We start from the raw sequence: 21,689 nt of genomic DNA on the forward strand, positions 1-21,689 counted from the left end.
TAATTACCCCCAAAATAATAATGTTCAGCCAACAAACTTTAAGAAATCTGGCCCCATATTTTAGCATAATGTTATAACCTAATTTATGTTTAAAACTCAGCCAAAAGTAATTAAAACACTCTGGTCGTCCCATTTAACAAGTATGCTCCCATCCTTGAGTTGAATTTATGACACCTTCTCTTCAATTAAAGTCATGCATCATCTCCTTTAATTATGATGTAATTGTACAATTTATGGTTTGCATCTTCAAGAAATGGTCCTAATTTAATAGTGGCTGCCAAAACTTGTTGTAGAGCTTCCTTGACTTTCCTCATCCTCGCCCTTGTCATAGGTCCTCCAAGTCCTTCAAGTGCTTCATGCTCCTTGCCCTTGAAGAGGATTTTTCCTCAAATCAGAAATTTCATCATCTACATCAAAGAAAGTTAAATCAGACACGTTAAAAGTAGCACTTATGTTATACTCACTAGGTAGATCAATTTTGTAAGCACTGTCATTAATCTTCTCTATCACTTGGAAAGGATTGTCCCCCCTTGGTTGGAGTTTAGACTTCTTTTGTTTAGGAAACCTTTCCTTCCTCATGTGTACCCAAACCCAATCACCAGGCTGGAACACCACCTTCTTTCTTCCTTTGTTAGCATGCCTTGCATAACTTTCATTTTTCTTTTCAATTTGTGCCTTCACTTGCTCATGCAGCTTCTTCACATATTCAACTTTAGCATGGACTTCTTGATGCTTAAACAAATAAATGTTAGGCATAGGCAACAAATCAAGAGGAGTCAAAGGATTAAATCCATATACAATCTCGAAAGGTGAACAATTAGTTGTGTTATGGATAGCCTTATTATAAGAAAACTCAACATAAGGCAAACATGCTTCCCAAGACTTAATATTTTTCTTTAAAATAGTCCTAAGCAATGTACCTAAAGTCCTATTGACTACCTCAGTTTGACCATCAGTTTGTGGGTGATAAGTAGTAGAAAACAACAATTTATACCAATCTTACCCCACAAGGTCCTGCAAAAGTGACTAAGGAATTTTGTATCCCTATCACTCACAATGCTCCTTGGCAGCCCATGTAGCCTTACTATTTCTTTGAAAAACAAATCAGCCACATGACAAGCATTATCTACCTTCTTACAAGGTATGAAGTGTGCCATCTTAGCAAACTTGTCAACAACAACAAACACAAAATCCTTTCCATTCTTTGTTTTAGGTAGCCCCAAAACAAAGTCAATAGAAATGTCAATACAAGGATTTTCAGGAAGAGGAAAAGGAGTATACAAACCATGAGGCTTAACCTTAGATTTAGCCTTTTTACACACAATGCAGTGATCAAAAAATTTATGCACATATGTTTCATATGAGGCCAAAAGAAATGCTCTTGCAGAATCTCCAAAGTCTTTTGAACCACAAAATGACCCATCAAACCCCCCTCATGTGATTCACTCACAAGCAACTCTCTAATGGAACACTTAGGCACACACAATTTATTTACTTTAAACAAGAATCCATTATGCCTATAATATCCATTTTCAGAAAACTTTTCACATGCAAAAAATATTGCAGCAAAGTCCACATCATGCTTATACATGTCTTTTAAAGACTCCAGACCAAACAATTTAGTTTCAAGCATAGAAAGCAATGTATGTCTCCTAGAGAGCGCATCAGCCACTATATTCTCTTTCCCTTTTTTATGCTTGATGACATATAGAAATTGCTCTAGAAACTCTACCTACTTAGCATGCCTCATATTAAGCTTACCTTGTCCTTTTAAGTACTTTAAGGACTCATGATCACTATGGATGATAAATTCTTTGGGCAAAAGGTAATGCTGCCAAGTCTTTAAATATCTCACCAAGGCATACAATTCCTTATCATAAGTGGGATAGTTTAGGGCACCCCCTTTTAACTTCTCACTAAAATAAGCAATTTGATGGCCTTCTTGCATCAGAACAACCCTTATACCCACATTAGATGCATCACAATCAATTTCAAAGGATTTAACAAAATTAGGCAATGCAAGAATGGTGGCATTAGTCAATTCATGCTTAAGGTCAGCAAATGTTTTTTCTTGTCTTTCTTCCCATTTAAATCCAACATGCTTTTTACTAATTTCATTCAAAGGTGTAGCCAAGGTACTAAATTTTTTTAACAAATCTCCTATAAAAAATAGCCAAGCCATGAAAGCTCCTCACTTCACTCACATTTTTGGGGGTAGGCCATTCTTGTATGGCCTTCACTTTTTCTTTTTCCACTTGAACCCCTTTAGAATTCACAAAAAAACCCAGGAACACAATTTGATCAGTGTAAAAGGTGCACTTCTTAAGATTAGCATACAATTGTTCTTGCCTAAGCACTTTCAAAATAGCTTGCAAATGACCAACATGCAAGTCAAGAGTGGTGCTATAAATCATAATATCATCAAAATATACCACAACCAATCTGCCTGAAAATTCTCTCAAAACATGGTTCATTAATCTCATGAAAGTGCTTGGGGCATTGGTCAGCCCAAATGGCATTACAAGCCACTCATACAACCCATATTTTGTTTTGAAGGAATCTTTCCATTCATCCCCCTCCTTAATTCTAATTTGATGGTACCCACTCTTTAAATCGATTTTAGAAAATACACAGGCACCTTATAGTTCATCCAACAAATCATCTAACCTTAGAATGGGGTGCCTATACTTGATGGTGATATTATTGACTGCCCTGCAGTCTATGCACATCCTCCAAGACCCATCCTTTTAGGTACCAATATGACTGGGATAGTGAATGGGCTCATGCTTTCTTGCACCCATTCTTTATTCTCCAATTCCTCTACTTGAGCTTGAATTTCCTTGGTTTCTTGAGGGTTGCTTTTATAGGCTGGCTTGTTAGGTAGAAATGCTCCTGGAATAAGATCAATGTGGTGCTCAATTCCTCTTAGAGGTGGTAATCCTCTTGGTACTTCCTTTGGGAATATATCCTGAAATTCCTGCAAGACAGATTCAATGCTAGAAGGAAGTACAATTGGATTAGAATTTTCAGCAATCAAGGTGTTACTCTTGCAGTAAATCAAGAATAGGGGTTTGTGTGATAAAAGAATCTTTTTCACCTCACTCACTTTGGCTAACCCAATCAACTTGACCTCACTTGTTTAACTCTTGCTATCAAGTGTTTCACTCTTGCCCTCAAGTGTTTCACTCTTTCTCTCAAGTGTTTCACTCTTTCTCTCAATTGCTATCTTTTCTCTGATTTTGATTTGATCCTCACACACCTCTCTAGGAGTCAAAGGCTTAAGAACCACTTTCTTGTCTTGATATACAAAAGAGATTTTGTTAGTAAAATCATCATGGATAGCTTTGGTGTCATCTGCCACGCCCTTCCCAAAAGAATGTGGCTAGCCTCCATTGGAATTGCATCACATAACACTTTGTCTTGGTATTTCCCAATGGTAAGAGACACTTCCACTTGCTGCCTCACTTGTACTTCTTCTCCTTCACTAAGCCATTGAAACTGATATGGCCTAGGATTAGGGATGGCAAAATGGGCCAGCCCGCCCCGTTTTGGCCCGCCCCGCCAAAAATGGGCCGGGCCGGGCCGGCCCGCCAACATAAAAAGGGCTGGAGATGCTGGCCTGCCCTGCCTAAGAAAGGGCTGGCGGGCCAGCCCGCATACAAAAATAAAAATAAAAAAAATGGAAAAAAAAATATTTTATGTTCAAATAAAAAAAATTTGCTACAAATAAATAAATATAACCACATGAAATTAAAAATGCATACATATTGTACATAATATATATTCAATAAAAATAAATTACAAACTTAGAACAAAATCAAATAGAAATTAGTCCATTTACACCAAAATCAAAACCAAATTATAAACTTACACAACTAAATTTTTTGATAGTTCACAAAACAAGTTTAAATACAATTAATTAACTTTAAATTTTTATTTTAAGAATATTAGAAGTTCTCTTAGAAGAAGATGTCTCTACATTTTTTCTTGATCATCTTCATCCTCATCTTCTAAATCAAAATAAAATAAACATAAAAATAATTAAATTAAAAAATATATATATGCGGGCCGGCGGGTTGTGGCAGGCCGGCCCGCTATTTGGCCCGGCGGGTTGGCGGGTTGGCGGGGCAGGCTTGGCAGGTTGGCGGGTTGAAATGATGGGCCCGGCCTGCCAATTTTTGGCGGTCCAACGGGCCGGCTCGCGGGCCACAACCCACTTTGCCATCCCTACCTAGGATGTGGTATAGTGTCCAAATTCAATTTTGACACTAATCTTGAACTCACCACATTTGTGCAGCTTCCCCCATCGATAATCACTAAACACACCTTACCATTAATTGAACATCTTGTATGGGAAATGTTCTCCCTTTGAGATGCATCCTCGACTTTGATTTGGCTTCCAAGCAACCTCCTAATCATATACAATTCTCTCGCCGTGGCCACCACCTCTTCATCACTTTCCTCTTCCTCTCTGTCGCCACCGGCCCGAAACGGGCTTTCGGCATTCGCGAAGGATGGTTGGACTCTTTTATTTGTTTAAAAATATGGATTGCTAGAATGACTTATTCTCAAACTGAGACCTTGTCAAACGAGCAATTTTATTAAAAGGCTCACCAATCCATGTTAATCCCAAGCGGGACCCTCCATGGATTAGCGGTTTTCATAAAAAGGAAGGGTTCATGGAGTCGCCACCAATGTTTTACTCAAAACATTGGAAAAAGAAGTTTAAGGCAATCGATTCAAAAATCGACTTCGGCCATGACAACCAGAGTCGGGTAAGGGAGTCGGTTACGCGTGGGGAAGGTGTTAGCACCCCACAGCGCCCCTTTCGGGTTCCCTATGACAGATTATTTCTAAAAATAATAGTGCAAAATTACTAAATTACCCCTATTTATTCTAAACAATTATAACTTAACTATCTACATGATGACAGTTAAATATACACACAGAAAGCAGTAAAAGGAAGGTCTTAAGAAGAAACCTTTGAAGCGTGCTTTTATATTCAAGTAAAACTGGGAAGCTTTTTGGCGTTCCCTCGCTCTACAAGCCCACTCGCTCCCTCCTAGAAAATTTTAACTATGGAAATCCGGAGGATTTCCCTTCGACTCAGTTCGAGACTCAAGCAAAAAGCTCAGAACTCGAGAACTTTGTCGGATCAACTCTCCGAGTGATTTCTAGGCAGAGCACTGCTCAAAAAAACCCAGAATACTCAAGAAGAGGGTTAAAACTTAGTGTAAAAGTGTGGAATGACGTCCAAATGACGTCTTATTTATAGGGAACAGGCGCAATACGGGCCCTGGAGTCAATACGGCCCGTATTGAAGTTTTGAACTACAATACGGCCGTATTGAATTCAGTACGGCCGTATTGAAGTTCAAGAAACCTCAATACAGCCGTATTGAGTTCAGTGCGGCCGTATTGAAGTTCAAGAAACCTCAATACGGCCGTATTGAGTTCAGTGCGGCCGTATTGTAGTTCAAAATGTTCAATACGGCCGTACTGAACTTTTGGGAGGCCGTATTGGGCTTCATTCCCTCCACTTCCTTATTTTGAGCTATTACAAGACCTCTAGACCTACAGAGAATCCTCCTAGGGCCTTCCATGAGTCCTTCTGGCTGACTTTCCTTCAGTCCTCAAGAGTCTTCAAGCTTTATTTCCGACCCGGACAATTTTAGGGGTCTACAGCTGCCCCCCCTTTACTTAGTCGGACGGCCTTTTGGTGTACCGGCTGACAAGTAAAGGAGTTGACCCTAATTGTCCGGGTGATGTGCCAACCTTCTGACTTGTAGCGTCTTCTGGTGGAAAATTGTTGAGTAGCCTCTCCAGGTTGTTGCATACCTCGGCGCTTCTGACAACCTCGGTAGCTAAGTTTACCCTCTCCAGGGTCAACTTCACTTGACGCCCGAGCCGGAAGTTGAACACCAACGTGCCTCTGACGACGCTGATGGTTGAGTACTGTCTCTCCAGACCTTGAGTACCGTCTCTCCAGACTTTGAGTACCGTCTCTCCAGACCTTGAGTACCGTCTCTCCAGACTCTGAGTACCGTCTCTCCAGACTCTGAGTATCGTCTCTCCAGACTCTGAGTACCGTCTCTCCAGACTTTGAGTACCGTCTCTCCAGACTCTGAGTACCGTCTCTCCAGACTCTGAGTACCGTCTCTCCAGACTCTGAGTACCGTCTCTCCAGACTCTGAGTACCGTCTCTCCAGACTCTGAGTACCTTCTCTCCAGACTCTGAGTACCGTCTCTCCAGACTCTGAGTACCGTCTCTCCAGACTCTGAGTACCGTCTCTCCAGACTCTGAGTACCGTCTCTCCAGACTCTGAGTACCGTCTCTCCAGACTCTGAGTACCGTCTCTCCAGACTCTGAGTACCGTCTCTCTAGACTCTGAGTACCGTCTCTCCAGACTCTGAGTACCGTCTCTCCAGACTCTGAGTACCGTCTCTCCAGACTCTGAGTACCGTCACTCCAGACTCTGAGTACCGTCTCTCCAGACTCTGAGTACCGTCTCTCCAGACTCTGAGTACCGTCTCTCCAGACTCTGAGTACCGTCTCTCCAGACTCTGAGTACCGTCTCTCCAGACTCTGAGTACCGTCTCTCCAGACTCTGAGTACCGTCTCTCCAGACTCTGAGTACCGTCTCTCCAGACTCTGAGTACCGTCTCTCCAGACTCTGAGTACCGTCTCTCTAGACTCTGAGTACCGTCTCTCCAGACTCTGAGTACCGTCTCTCTAGACTCTGAGTACCGTCTCTCCAGACTTTGAGTACCGTCTCTCCAGACTTTGAGTATCGTCTCTCCAGACTTTGAGTACCGTCTCTCCAGACTTTGAGTACCGTCTCTCCAAACTTTGAGTACCGTCTCTCCAGACTTTGAGTACCGTCTCTCCAGACTTTGCTTCGGTTGTCTCTGACGACCTAGGCAACTGAGTTTGCCCTCTCCAGGGTCTGCGTCCGTGTCTTCTGATCACTTCGGCAATGCGAGTTTACCCTCTCCAGGGATCTGAGATGATTTTTTGTCTCCACAGTCCACTATGCTGCTTCGATGGTTTTTTCTGATTTTGTGCCACTGAGGGCTGGATAACGCAGGGATCCGTCTAGGGGATGTGCAGTCATTCATAGGTTCTTGTGCCCCAACTTGCATTTGCATAGTTGGTACCCATGGGGAATTTCTGACTCCTTGGGGTGTAGACACAGATGCTCTTCTTGAATTGAGCGATGCATATGTTTGGCTGACGTCCTTTGACGTTGGTGGAGTATCCCGGTTATCCTTATTCGGGTATCTCTTTTGGATTTTCTGATTTTTGCTGCCTCTGTGTAGGCTGTTATCCGCTGGGGATTCTGGATGTTGATTTTGATTGGCCTCTTCTGTTAGGCAAATCATCTTGATGTTCGGTGTTTGGCTGGACGCCGAATTCCGCTTGGGGAATATTTATTGATATTTTTTATTTTTCTCCTTTTGTAGGGGTGCCTCTTGAGTAGGCGACTGGGGATTTGGGGATCTTATGTATCCCAGAGTATTATTTAGGAAGCCTCTGCAGGCTTAGCCTCACTCAGCGCTTGAGTCAGAGAGCTATCTTCCACTGAGGAAGTTTCAAGTCCTTTGACTGAATATTTTGCTTGGATGATCGCGTTTCCATTGGGGATTTTGACGATCTTGCTTTGATAGCTCTCGCTGGGGATTTGTTCCATGAGCTTAAGCTGAGGTTTCTCTGGGGAGTATTATTTCTGCGAGCCTCTCCAGGCTCAGTTATTCTGATGAGAGTATTATTTCGGCAAGCCTCTCCAGGCTCAGTTATTCTGAGAGAGTATTATTTCGGCAAGTCTCTCCAGGCTCAGTTATTCTGAAGGAGTATTATTTCGGCAAGCCTCTCCAGGCTCAGTTATTTCTGAGAGAGTATTATTTCAGCAAGCCTCTCCAGGCTCAATTATTCTGTACAATTTTGTGGATTTTCTATGTTTGCCTTTTATCGATTTTTGGGCTTTTTCCGTATTTTGCCTTTTTATTGATTTTGGCTTTTTCTGTATTTTGCCTTTTTTTGTTGATTTTGGCTTTTGTTGTACAGAAATAAAAGTGCTAAAAGATTTAGACTCAAAGAGTGAAAAATTTCATTCATTAAATAAACATGAAATTTTGTACAAGGGAAATGATGGGACGCAGCCCATTCAAACAAATACATAAAAATAGGAAAAAGAAAGCCGGTCTTCATTCTTCTGCCGGCGGGTCCTGTGGAGGAGCGGGGAACTGGCAGTGCATCCAGACCGAGAGGTTGTCGAACCCCTGCACCAAAGTGTCCAGTCGAGTATCGGTGTTCTGCTGCCATGCGCCGATACTGTGCTGAAAAGCATCGAATCGAGTATCGATGCTTTGCTGTAAAGCGTCAAAGCGGGCATCAAAGTAGGCCTTATCCGACTGTGAGGTGCCGGCCTCTGGCTGTGGGCTGCCGTCGCCCTGAAGATCAACGTCATTGAAGAGCTCGGCGAAGGCATCGGGGCCATCCGCTCGTACATACCCCCCTCCTGACCTCGCTATGATCTTCATACTGATCAAGGTGGAGGCATTAATTGGCTTCGGTGCCAATGGCCCTGGCTCTGCGCCGTCTGGGCATCCCCAAGTCTCCGCAAGCCGTGAGAAGAGTGGGGCAACCAGGATGTATCCCTGCCTAGATCCTCCCTCTCGTGCCCCCAAGTTCTTGACGTGCTCGAGGAAGAAGTATCCGGGGTTGGCCCTCCGACTGGTGGCCATGCAGTATAATGCTAATAAATCCGGCCGTGTCACCGACTCGGGGCTCTTCCACCTGCCATGGATGGTGCTGGTGAGGATCTTGTGACAGATCCGAAGAGCGGTCGGGAGCCGGGTGCCCTTCACCCCGGCATGATAGTCTTCGTGGCCTGTGATCGCTCTCCACATGCCGACCAGGGTCCACTGATCAGGCCACTCGCATATAGCATCTCGATATGCCAGCTGATCAGTCCTGCTGAAAAATCCTGCTTGGACGTTGAACTCGTCCAACGTCAGTGAGCGGTACCCCTGGTTCATCCAGAAGTCAACTGAGCAGACAGCCTCCCCAAAACTATTTGTCGACTCAGTAACGCCGACAGTGGCCAGAAACTCCTTCGTCGCCGTCAAGTACAGCTGAGAAGGGGGATCAAGGAGGAATCCCCATCCTATACTGTCGAAGTAGCCTCGGACTTCATCCTCCAAGCCCACTGTACGGAGAATGTCAAAGTCGAGTGCCCTCGACGGCTCGAAGGTGAATGACTCTATGAGCTGTAGCCGTTCCTGATGTCGATCTGTCATTACGAGTCGAGCTGGGGCTCTTTGCCTCTTTCTGGATGATTCAACCATTTTGTATTTGGAGAAGATTTCTGGGTTTCACTCACAAGCAAGGTATGCAGAGGAATGAAGATTGGAATGCAAAAATAAGAAGGGAAAAACCTATTTATAGACAAAATTTCGCCAATACGGCCGTATTGACGTATCCGTTAGTGGGCAAAATTGGTAACCAATACCGGCTTGATTGAATGCAATACGACCGTATTGGAGGCTAATACGGGCGTATTGGTTTTAATACGCCCGTGTTGAATCTGAAGAGTTGCTTCAACGGTAGTCTCAATACGGGCGTATTGAAACCAATACGGGCGTATTATTATTATTATTATTATTTTTTTTTTTTTTTAAGATAAACAGAGAATAAGTGATCTTCCAGTACACCTATCATCTGTATGCATGTATGCAAATATGATGCACCTAATTCTATTTGATTCATTTCTTTCAAAAGAATTAATCGGTGCACTTTTTGTTTGGATCTTGCCATTCCTCCAGATGGGCTGTGCTCTGCCGATTTCCGTAACCGATGCGTATTTGATTTTGGTGTCATCAACCAAATGATCCTTCCCTTCCTCTAGAAGATATGTCAACCCTCCTATTGACCACTATATCTCCATGTTTCCACTAGATTATTCAAAAATCGTTTGGGACAAGAGAGAAAAGAAGGAAAGGATATTTTTTCGAAAGTTTGTGTTTTAGAGGGGATTATTTATTTTTTGAAAAATGGATTTTGTAAGAATGGCTTGGCCAATGGTAGGCTTAAGTGTTTAGGCTTGTTTGATTAAACACTTATGAAGTTAAGAGAGTCTTGTTTATTGATGTTGTGATTTGACAACTTGGATAGCTTTTCTTGAGCCCCTTTGTTGAATTCAGTTGGTGGTACCATCATGGATTTATTCTGTTTTTCGATTGCCCTAACTTTTGCCTAAAACACCCATTTGTGGAGTTTTAGCGGGCTTTTGTTTTTGTTCATTATTTTGTAACCCTAATTTTTGCCTAGGTCACCCTTTTGTGGGATTCCTAGCGGGTCTTTTGCTCTTATTTTTGCGCAGTCCCCTTTTTGGGTTTCCTGCCGAGCTTTTTGTTTTTTAGGATTTTTGTCCTGAATGGATTTCTTTTTATCCATGACGGCACTTATTGAGGCCAAGGAAAGGTGCTCCAAGTTGTCACACACTTCCACATAAAAAAAGATGCGGGTTTATTTTTATTAAGACAATCTTAACCTCATTCATGCTTATTCAAACAGGGTTAAAAATAATGTGGTTTAGAATTTTATTGTAAGAAAGAAGAGAAGCAGTAAGAAATAATAAAGAATGATTTTATTATAATCATAGTGGAAACATGTGCCCTATCGAGGCTCGGGGGTCGGGCTGTCCCCGAGGAGTAATCTCTAATAGTCATCAGGTCTATACATCCCTATTGGAAGGAGAAGAGCACTTGATGACGACGACCGGCCTTGACGCTTGTGAACCGGCCTTCCTAAAGATCTGGCTTAAAGAACGTCGAGAAGGATCTTGGTTCCTCTTCGTCCTTTGATCTTTATTAGGGTTGTATCCTAACCCTTGTTTCCCCGGATTATCTTTGATAATGGGTAGCTCTGGAGTCCCTTGGGAGTCCTTGCCAAGTCCTTGTCCGGGCAAGTATCCGTTCTTGGTGAGCATGGAGGCTACCTTCTTCATTTCTCGGGGAAACGTTTCGACATTGGCAATTTCCAATGCTTGGAAGGCGGTTTCTAAACCTTCCTCCGCTGTATCCACATAAGGTATGGTAGATGGCTTGCTGATGAGTATGTCATCTTCAGCTTGTACGGTCACCAGCTTGTCACCCACTATGATTTTGACTTTCTGGTGGAGCGTAGAGGGAACAGCTTTCGCATCATGAATCCAAGGTCGGCCGAGGAGACAGCTGTATGCGGGAGTAATGTCCATCACTTGGAATTCGACATTAAAGATGGTGGGTCCAATTTGGATTGGAGGATTGATCTCTCCCACCACTTCTCTTTTAGAACCGTCGAAAGCTCGGACGATCATGTTGCTCGGGCGCATTTGGATTCCCTTGATTGCCACTTGATCGAGCGTTCTTTTTGGCATTACGTTCAAGGAAGATCCATTATCTACCAAGACTTTAGCGATGTGATACTCCTTGCACTTTACAGAGATGTGCAAGGGCTTGTTATGATTTGGTCCCCCAGCGGGGATTTCTTCATCGGTGAAAGTGAGGTGATCATTAGCCGTGATGTGACTAACAATCCCCTCAAATTTGTCTTGGGAGATAGTGTGCGACACATATGCCTCGTTCAAGACTTTCAACAGAGCTTGCCGATGCGGTTCGGAGCTTAGGATCAACGACAACAGAGTGATCTTTGCTGGCGTTCTATGAAGTTGATCCATGATGGAGTACTCGCTCTGTCGGATAAACTTTAACAGCTCGTCAGTCTCCTCCTCGGATTCTTTATTTTCCTCGGTTTTCTCCTTTTCTTTTCCTTTATTCTTGGGAGCTTTATCATGAAGATCTTCGGGAGTGTAGATCCTGCCACTCCTAGTCATGCCCCCAAGTCCAGCGATGTTAGAGATATCGCTGTCGGCAGAAGAATGGATGTCGTATATCCATGGCACAGCCTTATTTGATTCGTAGGGAAAAGGCCTTGGAGTAGTGATCCTTAACGGTGTTGGACCTTCCCCTTTGTTCGTCTTGATTACCAACAACGGAGTTGACGTGTGTTCGCTTGGCGCGGTTGTTGGCTTACACTTGATAACGAACGGCGTGCGATCCATTCTTTGAACATACGCATCGATTAATTTTTTCTTTTTATTAATGTTATTAATGGATTACTAGGAGAGATGTATGAAATGAATGACTCCTAGATCCCTCCATGATCTATATGCATGATATGAGATGATGATGTTGAATATGCATGCATTGTGTTTATTGAACTAAGCATTATCATGTTTTCGGGATGTCCCTAAGATGATGCATGATATTGCTTGATTTTGGGTAAATATCATTTTTCTTTGTTTTTTGAATATATATTTTTTTTGTATTTTTAGGGTGAAAAGGGAAACTACCTATATGAATGTGATGAAGGTAGATGTTAACACCATGCAATGGAAGATTCTTATTCCTATTTATTCTTATTTTAAAAAGGAATGTTGTATGTTTAAAGAAATGCAATGTATGCTCAAACAATGTCACATAAACAATGCACAAACAATTCACTCATCCACGAACAGTCACGAGCGAATCACGAGGTAGGGGTATCCTGCAGAAAAGTGCATATTCAAGGTGGATCTAATTGTTCTCACCGGTCTGAGGCCCCCAAGGTGCCCCCATTATAGGGACCCAATTCCTCTCGTCGTAAGTCGATGGAAAGCTCCAACGCACTGTCGGACTTGAGTTCATGGTTATCACCTTGAGTGATGCTTTCCGACAACGGTCTACGGGCACCTATAGACCCATTCGACAACCGGCCGTACTAACATCCACTCCCTATGGCTTACCACTCATGCCCCCGGGTATAGAGGGAACTGTTGTGTGCAAAGGTTTGTGTGCAGTTTGTATTTCAAACAATTGCGAAAATTTAAACATACAACAGTTATTAAAGCCAAATAAATAAAGCATGTTATCATACAAACAAGGGGTAATGAAGTAATTTTAACTATTATTTATTAAAAATAATCTGTCACTAAATGGGACTGACTCTCGAGGCTTCCCCAGTGGAGTCGCCATCTGTCGCCACCGGCCCGAAACGGGCTTTCGGCATTCGCGAAGGATGGTTGGACTCTTTTATTTGTTTAAAAATATGGATTGCTAGAATGACTTATTCTCAAACTGAGACCTTGTCAAACGAGCAATTTTATTAAAAGGCTCACCAATCCATGTTAATCCCAAGCGGGACCCTCCATGGATTAGCGGTTTTCATAAAAAGGAAGGGTTCATGGAGTCGCCACCAATGTTTTACTCAAAACATTGGAAAAAGAAGTTTAAGGCAATCGATTCAAAAATCGACTTCGGCCATGACAACCAGAGTCGGGTAAGGGAGTCGGTTACGCGTGGGGAAGGTGTTAGCACCCCACAGCGCCCCTTTCGGGTTCCCTATGACAGATTATTTCTAAAAATAATAGTGCGAAATTACTAAATTACCCCTATTTATTCTAAACAATTATAACTTAACTATCTACATGATGACAGTTAAATATACACACAGAAAGCAGTAAAAGGAAGGTCTTAAGAAGAAACCTTTGAAGCGTGCTTTTATATTTAAGTAAAACTGGGAAGCTTTTTGGCGTTCCCTCGCTCTACAAGCCCGCTCGCTCCCTCCTAGAAAATTTTAACTATGGAAATCCGGAGGATTTCCCTTCGACTCAGTTCGAGACTCAAGCAAAAAGCTCAGAACTCGAGAACTTTGTCGGATTAACTCTCCGAGTGATTTCTAGGCAGAGCACTGCTCAAAAAAACCCAGAATACTCAAGAAGAGGGTTAAAACTTAGTGTAAAAGTGTGGAATGACGTCCAAATGACGTCTTATTTATAGGGAACAGGCGCAATACGGGCCCTGGAGTCAATATGGCCCGTATTGAAGTTTTGAACTACAATACGGCCGTATTGAATTCAGTACGGCCGTATTGAAGTTCAAGAAACCTCAATACAGCCGTATTGAGTTCAGTGCGGTCGTATTGAAGTTCAAGAAACCTCAATACGGCCGTATTGAGTTCAGTGCGGCCGTATTGTAGTTCAAAATGTTCAATACGGCCGTACTGAACTTTTGGGAGGCCGTATTGGGCTTCATTCCCTCCACTTCCTTATTTTGAGCTATTACAAGACCTCTAGACCTACAGAGAATCCTCCTAGGGCCTGCCATGAGTCCTTCTGGCTGACTTTCCTTCAGTCCTCAAGAGTCTTCAAGCTTTATTTCCGACCCGGACAATTTTAGGGGTCTACACTCTCCGCCACTAGCTTCAGATTGGCTTGTGTACTCCCCATTATCCTTGAGAAGAATTGTCTTCTTTGTAGGACACTCATAGGCATAATGTCCCATGCCCAAGCACTTGAAGTACTTCACTTCTCTAGTTCTCTTTGGTGGATGATCAACTTGCTTTTGGGGTGCTTTACCATGGTTATAAAATGTTGCATTGCTAGAGGAGGTAGCACCTTCTTTCTTGACTTTATCCTTCCAACTTGAAGGATTATAGCTAGAACTCCTTTTTGTTGTACTCTTTCTCTTTAGTTGTTGTTCTACTTGAATGGCCTTATGTAAAAGATCCCCCATCTCTACAAATTCCTACAACTCCATAACATCCCTAATGTCAAGATTTAAATCACTTAGAAAGCGAGCCATAGTTACCTCAAGATCTTCTTCAATTTTGGCTTGGATGATAAGCACTTCCATCTCCTTATAATATTCTTCCACTCCCGTGCTTCCTTAAGATAATTTCTATAACTTTAGTTTCAAATCCCTATGAAAGCTAGATGGTACATAGTGTTTCCTCATGATCCTCTTTATTTTTGCCTGTTGCAACTCAAAAATTTTCGATCTTGTGACCTATGGTTTAGACATCCTTTTTAAAATCTCATCAATTAAGGAATGCCCAGACGCCAGACTAATCCTTAATCAATGGTGTTTTGAAAATAGGTTCTTAGGAGTCGCCACCAATGTTTTACTCAAAACATTGGAAAAAGAAAAGATTTTTTAAAACTTCCAATAATGGCCTTGATAACTAGAATTGGGTTCGGGGGTCGGTTACGTGTAAGGAAGGTATTAAGCACCCCTACAGCGCCCGAAATCGGTACCCTATGATGAAGTTAATGTGATAAGAAATAATAAATTAAATATTAGATCCCTTTATGAATTACTATTTACATGCTAGAAATTTAAATTACACGGTTGACCTTAAAACGTCTAGATGATTGCTTTTGTTATAACAATGTATATTAAAAATAAGAAATAAAAGAGAGAGAAGAAGATTAAATGAAATACCTCGTGGCAAGCTTTGTTAGATCTTCAGATATGAAAAATCTAGGTTCTTTGTGGCAACCTTTCACACTACAATTGCCTCACAATACTCAAGAAATACAATAGGAGAGAGAGAGAGAAGTTTCGAGCTCTAAAGAGTCCTGGACGAAATTTTTCGGGTCCTGAGAACTGTGCCCGAGATTTCTATTTATAGGCATCAGATGTGGGCCGGAACGGCCCGTTCTGGATTCAGAACGGCCCGTTCCAGATCTGAATGTTATGTTCTAATTTTGCACCTTAGAACGGTCCGTTCTGAAAATTAGAACGACCCGTTCAGGAAACTAGAACGGCCCGATCTGAAATGAAAACGGCCCGTTCCGGGGTACAAATTAACACTAATATATATCCCTTCCCAGAACGACCTGTTCCAAACTAGGTTTGTTAGGCCTTTTTAACCTTTTGGAACGGCCCGTTCTGGTTTAGGAACGACTCGTTATAGACCAAGTTTTTTAGGCTCTTTGATTGGTTTGGAACGGCCCGTTCTGGTCTGGAACGACCCGTTCCAACCTACAATTTTTAGGTCTTTTAGGAGTCTCGGAACGGCCTGTTCCAATTCAAGAACGGCCCGTTCCGGACTTGGGAACGACCCGTTATAATTTTGGAACAGCCCGTTTTGGGCCCACTAAAAATAGTTGATTTGGGCTTTTGGGCCCTCTAATGTCCTATCTTGTTGTTTGTATGCCCCCTGACGAAATTGGGTGTCTACAACTTCCCCTCTTTACTTGTCCTTTGGAATAGCTGTGCTGCTTTTCCAAAGGCAAGTAAAAACGTAGACATTTTGTCCAGGTCTTCTTCTCGTCTCTGTGTTGATGCTTCTACGTTGCTTCCCTTGGACAGGCATATTTTCTCGTATCTTCACCCTTTAGAGCAGTTGAGCATTGATTGCGTACTCTATTGGGTAACAAGGTTGACAAACTGTACACCTGATCTTCAGTCTTCGAGTAGAAGCTCCATTATTTCTCTTGTGATAATGTGTCCCTTTATTTGTAGCTTGTTTAAGGAGTATTATTATGGCTGGCTTCTCCAGGCTGCGTGCTGAACGGTGAGTATTATTATGCCTGGCCTCTCTAGGCTGCCTGCTGAACGGTGAGTATTATTATGCTTGGCCTCTCTAGGCTGCTTGCTGAATGGTGAGTATTATTATGCCTGGCCTCTCCAGGCTACCTGCTGATGCTGAGTATTATTATGCCTGGCCTCTCCAGGCTGCCTGCCAAATGCTGAGTATTATTATGCCTGGCCTCTCCAGGCTGCCTAATGATGTTGAGTATTATTATGCATGGCCTCTCCAAGCTGCCTAATGATGTTGTGTATTATTATACCTGGCCTCTCCAGGCCGCCTGCTGAATGTTGAGTATTATTATTCCTGGCCTCTCCAGGCCGCCTGCTGAATGTTGAGTATTATTATGCCTGGCCTCTCTAGGCTGCCTACTGATGCTGATGATGTGATTGCCTCTTTTCTATGGGAGGACGTCTGATGAAGATGAGGATTTCTAGTAGGTGGTGCCCTTGTGATGGTGGGAAAAGGAGTAAATGATGAGTATTATTATGCCTGGCCTCTCCAGGCTTCCTGCTGATGATGATGATTTGATTTCCATTTTCTTTGGGAGGACGTCTGATGAAGACGAGGATTGTTAGTAGGTGGTGCCCTTGTGATGGTGGGCAAAGGAGTTGATGGGTGACAGGGATTCTAGTGTTGCCCCTGCCATGTGAGTATTGTGATGCCTCTCCAGGCGTCTTCTTGTGGTAGGTTGGTAAGAGTTTGGTGTTGTTCTTATCAAGGTGAGTATTGTAATGTCTCTCCAGGCGTCTGCTTGTAATAGGGTTTTTTTCTAAAGTTTGTTTTCTTAGCTTCAACTTTTTCAACATGAACGAAGCTTGCCTTTTTTTCTATTTTATTTTTCTAAATGCTTCGTCTTTTTCATCATGTACGAAGCTTGCCTTTTTTTTATTTTATTTTTTCTAAATGTTTCAGCTTTTTCAACATGTACGAAGCTTGCCTTTTTTGATTTTATATTTTTTTGTCATTATTGGTGGAGGGATCACATCCCATGATGATGTTATTTGCTGAATATTGATGAGTATTATTTTGGAAGCCACTCCTGACTTTGGTTAGGAAGTCATTCCTGGTCTTGGCATTCTCTTGGATCATCATTCATTCAATTGAGGAGTAGGGCGCAATGGCCTTTTCGTGCTTATAGACTTGCTTATTCTTCCTCTTTTCGTTCTATCCCGTCTTGTTATTGACGTGTCTTGGTGGCTATATGAGACCACTTGTATGGAATGCCCACTAGTGCAAAAATTGGATTTAAAATCGGAGTTTTAAGATCGGTTACAATGTATATTAAAAATAAGAAATAAAAGAGAGAGAAGAAGATTAAATGAAATACCTCGTGGCAAGTTTTGTTAGATCTTCAGATATGGAAAATCTAGGTGCTTTGTGGCAACCTTTAACACTACAATTGACTCACAATACTCAAGAAATACAATAGGAGAGAGTGATGTTGTGTATTTTACTCGTATTTTAGCACTTTAATTCACAAGAATTCATAGCATAATCATGCATATCTTTCATGTTTTTAATAAATTTTTATATCATTTTCCTATTTTATGCTTTTCTTGGTATGTGTTGTGTTTTCTCTAAGCAGGATCAAGATTTAAGAATTAAAGAGGAAATGCTGAGCTACAGGGAAAATCACGGCCGTGATTCTAAATCACGCCCGTGATTCACCAGAGAAAATCACGGTCGTGATTCCCAATCACACCCGTGAACGCCACTGACCCTTCATAGATGTGCTCCAGAGAAGATCACGGTCGTGATTCTCAGTCACGGCCGTGATTCACTTCGCGTCCCAGCTGTTTAAGTTTTATGTTTTTATTTTTATTTTATCTTTGTAATTTTTATCTTGGTAGTTTTACCTTTTTACCCTTTTAGGTTATAAATTAGATTAGGTTAGCCTAGAACGGGGTTCGTTCGGGAGACAGTTTTCTAGTTTTTGACACTTGGAGAAGGTTGGGCGCCTGTGCCATCGACTCTAAGGTTTACTTTTCTTTTATTCTTTTCTTCTTGGAGAACTACTATGAACTCCTGTGAGTAGTTTCCCTTTTTCTGGGATCAGGGCCTCTGAGAACCTCTTTATTAATGCATTATTCAGTTTCTTAATTTTATTCCAATTCTTGATCTGTTCTTTTATATTTTATATATGAACTTTAATATTATTGTTTTCATAATAACATTAATTAAGGATGAACTGAGAGGAGAACTTGATTATAATTATGATAAACAATTAATCTTAATTTTCATAATCATAGATAATTAGGGATGAACTGAGAGGAGAACCTAATTATCGGAACCTAAAGGAATAGACTTGAGTGTTAAATCACGAGAGTAGATTTAAGCTTTCGAGGAGCAATAGATTAACAAAGATCTTAACGGGTTTAATTGAACGTAATTACCACGAGAGTAGGGATTAATTTTAATTAAACACGTCCTCGTAGCCTGAGAAGGTGCAAGGATTAAATTAGGTTAAGACTACCTTCAAGATGGAATAGAATTAATTAATGAAAATAATAATTCAATAATGTTGGAACTCTTTGTGCGAACCCTAGATTCCCGGAAATCTCCTTATCTTATCTTAAAGTTTTATCTTATTCATTAATTGCATTACTATATCTTTTACCATGAAATCTGATCTTATCATATCAAAACAGAAATTCCATCTGTTTTAAAATTCAAATTAAAATACTAGTAATTCTAGGTCAAACACGTAGTCCCTGTGATTCGATATTTATTACTTGACGACAACCGTACACTTGCGGTTTTTCATACAACAAGTTTTTGGCGCCGTTGCCGGGGACTACGTCTCTTGATTTAAATTACAATTATTTTAATTCGAATTTAAAAAAAAAAAATTTAAATAAATAAATAATTTTTTTTAGTGTTTACTTCTCCAATTCAGATTTCACGGGCCACTTTCTTCTTTTTTTTTTTTTGCAGTGCTTTAGGGTTAATGCAAAAGAGATCTCTACGTCTTGGGAAACCAACACCACTTGATCCTGAGATTGAAAGAACTCTCCTGAGAAGGAAAAGAAACCTTTCTAGAGAATTTGCCATGGCTGCACAATGAGATAATTTACCGCTTCGGGATTACTCTGCACCCATAGCTCGTGGGATACCTGGAGGGGAGATGCAAACTGGAGCTACTGTACCAGCTTCTCTGGTGAATATGCTCAAACAGAACACCTTTGGAGGACTACCATCAGAAGATCCTAATGACCACTTAGAGGGGTTCTTGGAAATCTGTGAGACCCAGCAATTTGATGATGAAGTTTCTGATGGAATGCGACTCCGCTTATTCTCACTCACCTTGAGAGATAAGGCAAAGGTGTGGCTAAGAACAGTGCCTAGAGAAAAGATAGCAACTTGGGAATTATGTGAAAGAGCTTTTCTAGAGAAATTCTTTCCTCCTTCTAAAACTAAAGAATTGAGGAAGAAAATCACTAATTTCCAACAAGGCACTGGAGAGACTATTTATGAAGCATGGGAGCGGTTCAAGGGATATCTTCAAGCATGCCCACAACATGGCTTCAACCGTTGGCTTACCATCCAATTTTTCTTTGAAGGATTGGACCAACAAAGCACCATGATATTAGACTCAGCAGCTGGAGGATCTTTCATGGGGAAACCTATTAATGACTGCATGATTATTTTGGAAAATGTAGCCTCAAATCACAGCCAATACAGTGAAAGAGAAGTCACAGCAAGGAAAGGAACTCCGGGGCGATATGAAGTGAACAATATTGAGTTACTCTTAGCAAAATTTGATACTCTTAATCAAAGGTTAGACAAGATGGAAAAAGCTAAGGTTAATTCAGTGGCTACAAATCAAGTATGTGACCTTTGTAGGGAACAAGGGCACACTGCAGTAGATTGTACCTCAATTTTTACTGGAGAAGAAGAAGATACTACTGAACAAGTGGCAGCTTCTCATAATTTCTATGACACTCCTCGAAGAGAGAAGAGTAATCCATATTCCAACACATACAACCCTGGTTGGAAGAATCATCCTAACTTTTCTTGGAAGAATAACCCAGTTCAAGGAAGTAGCAGTCAGCAACCTAATTTCCGTCCGCCCAATCACTTCATTAATGGGCAAGGAAATCCAGTACAGACACCCTCAATTCAACAAAGTGTTTCAAGATTAGAAAGCCTTATGGAGAATTTTGTCACTAATCAAAAACAGACCAATGATTCAATGGCAAATTCTATTCAAAACCTTGCTGTCAAGGTTGAGAATATTACTCTCCACAACAAGATGCTGGAAAATCAAATTGCACAGTTGATGCCTAGTTCAAGCAATTCTCCAGGTAAGTTCCCAGGTAAAACAGTTGCAAACCCAGCTGAAAATGTTAATGCTGTGACTTTAAGGAGTGGGAAGAAATTAGACGGACCTGTGTCTAATCAAAATGATAATATTGAGATTGATGAAGACGCTTCTCCTATGGTTGAAAAACCTGAAAAAGAGAGATTAGAAAAAGAAAAAGTATCTTCATCAAAGCCTCAAACTGTTTATCACCCTCCAATTCCTTTTCCTCAAAGGTTAGCAAGGACTAAACTTGATAGACAATTTGAAAAATTTTTAAATATGATCAAACAAGTGTATGTAAACATTCCATTTGTAGAAGCTCTACAACAGATGCCTACATATGCTAAATTTCTTAAGATCTTTTAGCTAACCGAAGGAAATTGGATGATAGAGAGACTGTTACATTGATCCATCATAATTTGCCCAAAAAACTTAAGGATCCTGGTAGTTTCTCTATACCTTGTCTCATTGGAAATCTAAGGTTTGAAAAAGCCTTATGTGACCTTGGGGCAAGTATCAGTTTAATGCCTTTATCAATTTGCAAGAAATTAGATATGGGAGAATTAAAGCCTACAGCAATGTCAATCCAGTTAGCAGATAGATCTATAAAATATCCCATAGGAATTTTAGAAGATGTTCCAGTTAAGATAGGTAAATTTTTAATTCCGGGAGATTTTGTTGTTTTAGAAATGGAAGAGGACAAACAAATACCAATCATACTAGGTAGACCATTTTTGGCTACAGCAGGCGTGATAGTAGATGTCAAACATGGAAAATTGTCCTTATCCATTAATGATGAAACAATGGAATTTAATATTGCTAAATCTGTTAGACAACCTTCTCTTGAAAATATTTGCTGCAGGGTTGATATATTGCCTAAAGACATGGAGGAAGAAGTCATGAGATCTATTTTGAGGGATCCCTTGGAGAATTTTCTAGTTGGAGGAAAGCACATAGATCTTGAGGGGATTCAACCTAATTATGCTTG

General features: G+C 41.3%; 1 protein-coding gene and 1 non-coding gene across 2 annotated transcripts; both read right to left on the reverse strand.

Annotated features, from left to right (window-relative positions):
- Positions 1-354: 354 nt before the first annotated feature.
- On the reverse strand, positions 355-14,594 carry LOC109791672 (uncharacterized). The gene is made up of 5 exons (XM_083070109.1): positions 14,269-14,594; positions 2,728-2,996; positions 2,205-2,446; positions 1,056-1,310; positions 355-732 (listed from the first exon to the last, which is right to left on the reverse strand). The coding sequence occupies exons 1-5, from the start codon at positions 14,592-14,594 to the stop codon at positions 355-357; spliced, it is 1,470 nt and encodes a 489-aa protein (XP_082926235.1).
- Positions 14,595-19,816: 5,222 nt separating this feature from the next.
- LOC145953984 (small nucleolar RNA R71) lies at positions 19,817-19,923 on the reverse strand. Its single transcript, XR_014431196.1, has one exon. It is a non-coding gene; the product is annotated as a small nucleolar RNA R71 (small nucleolar RNA).
- Positions 19,924-21,689: the final 1,766 nt, after the last annotated feature.

Source organism: Cajanus cajan, chromosome 1, assembly GCF_000230855.2.
Source record: "Cajanus cajan strain Asha chromosome 1, NIPB_CcT2T_4, whole genome shotgun sequence".
NCBI lineage: Eukaryota > Viridiplantae > Streptophyta > Magnoliopsida > Fabales > Fabaceae > Cajanus > Cajanus cajan.

Coding starts and splice junctions, on each gene's coding strand:
- LOC109791672 (XM_083070109.1), bottom strand. CDS start 14,594: ATGGGGGATCTTTTACATAAGGCCATTCAAGTAGAACAACAACTAAAG. Junction 2,997..14,268: donor TCTGAAGCTAGTGGCGGAGA/GTGTAGACCCCT, acceptor ACTTCCTTCTAG/CATTGAATCTGTCTTGCAGG. Junction 733..1,055: donor ATGGGCTGCCAAGGAGCATT/GTGAGTGATAGG, acceptor TATTTGTTTAAG/CATCAAGAAGTCCATGCTAA.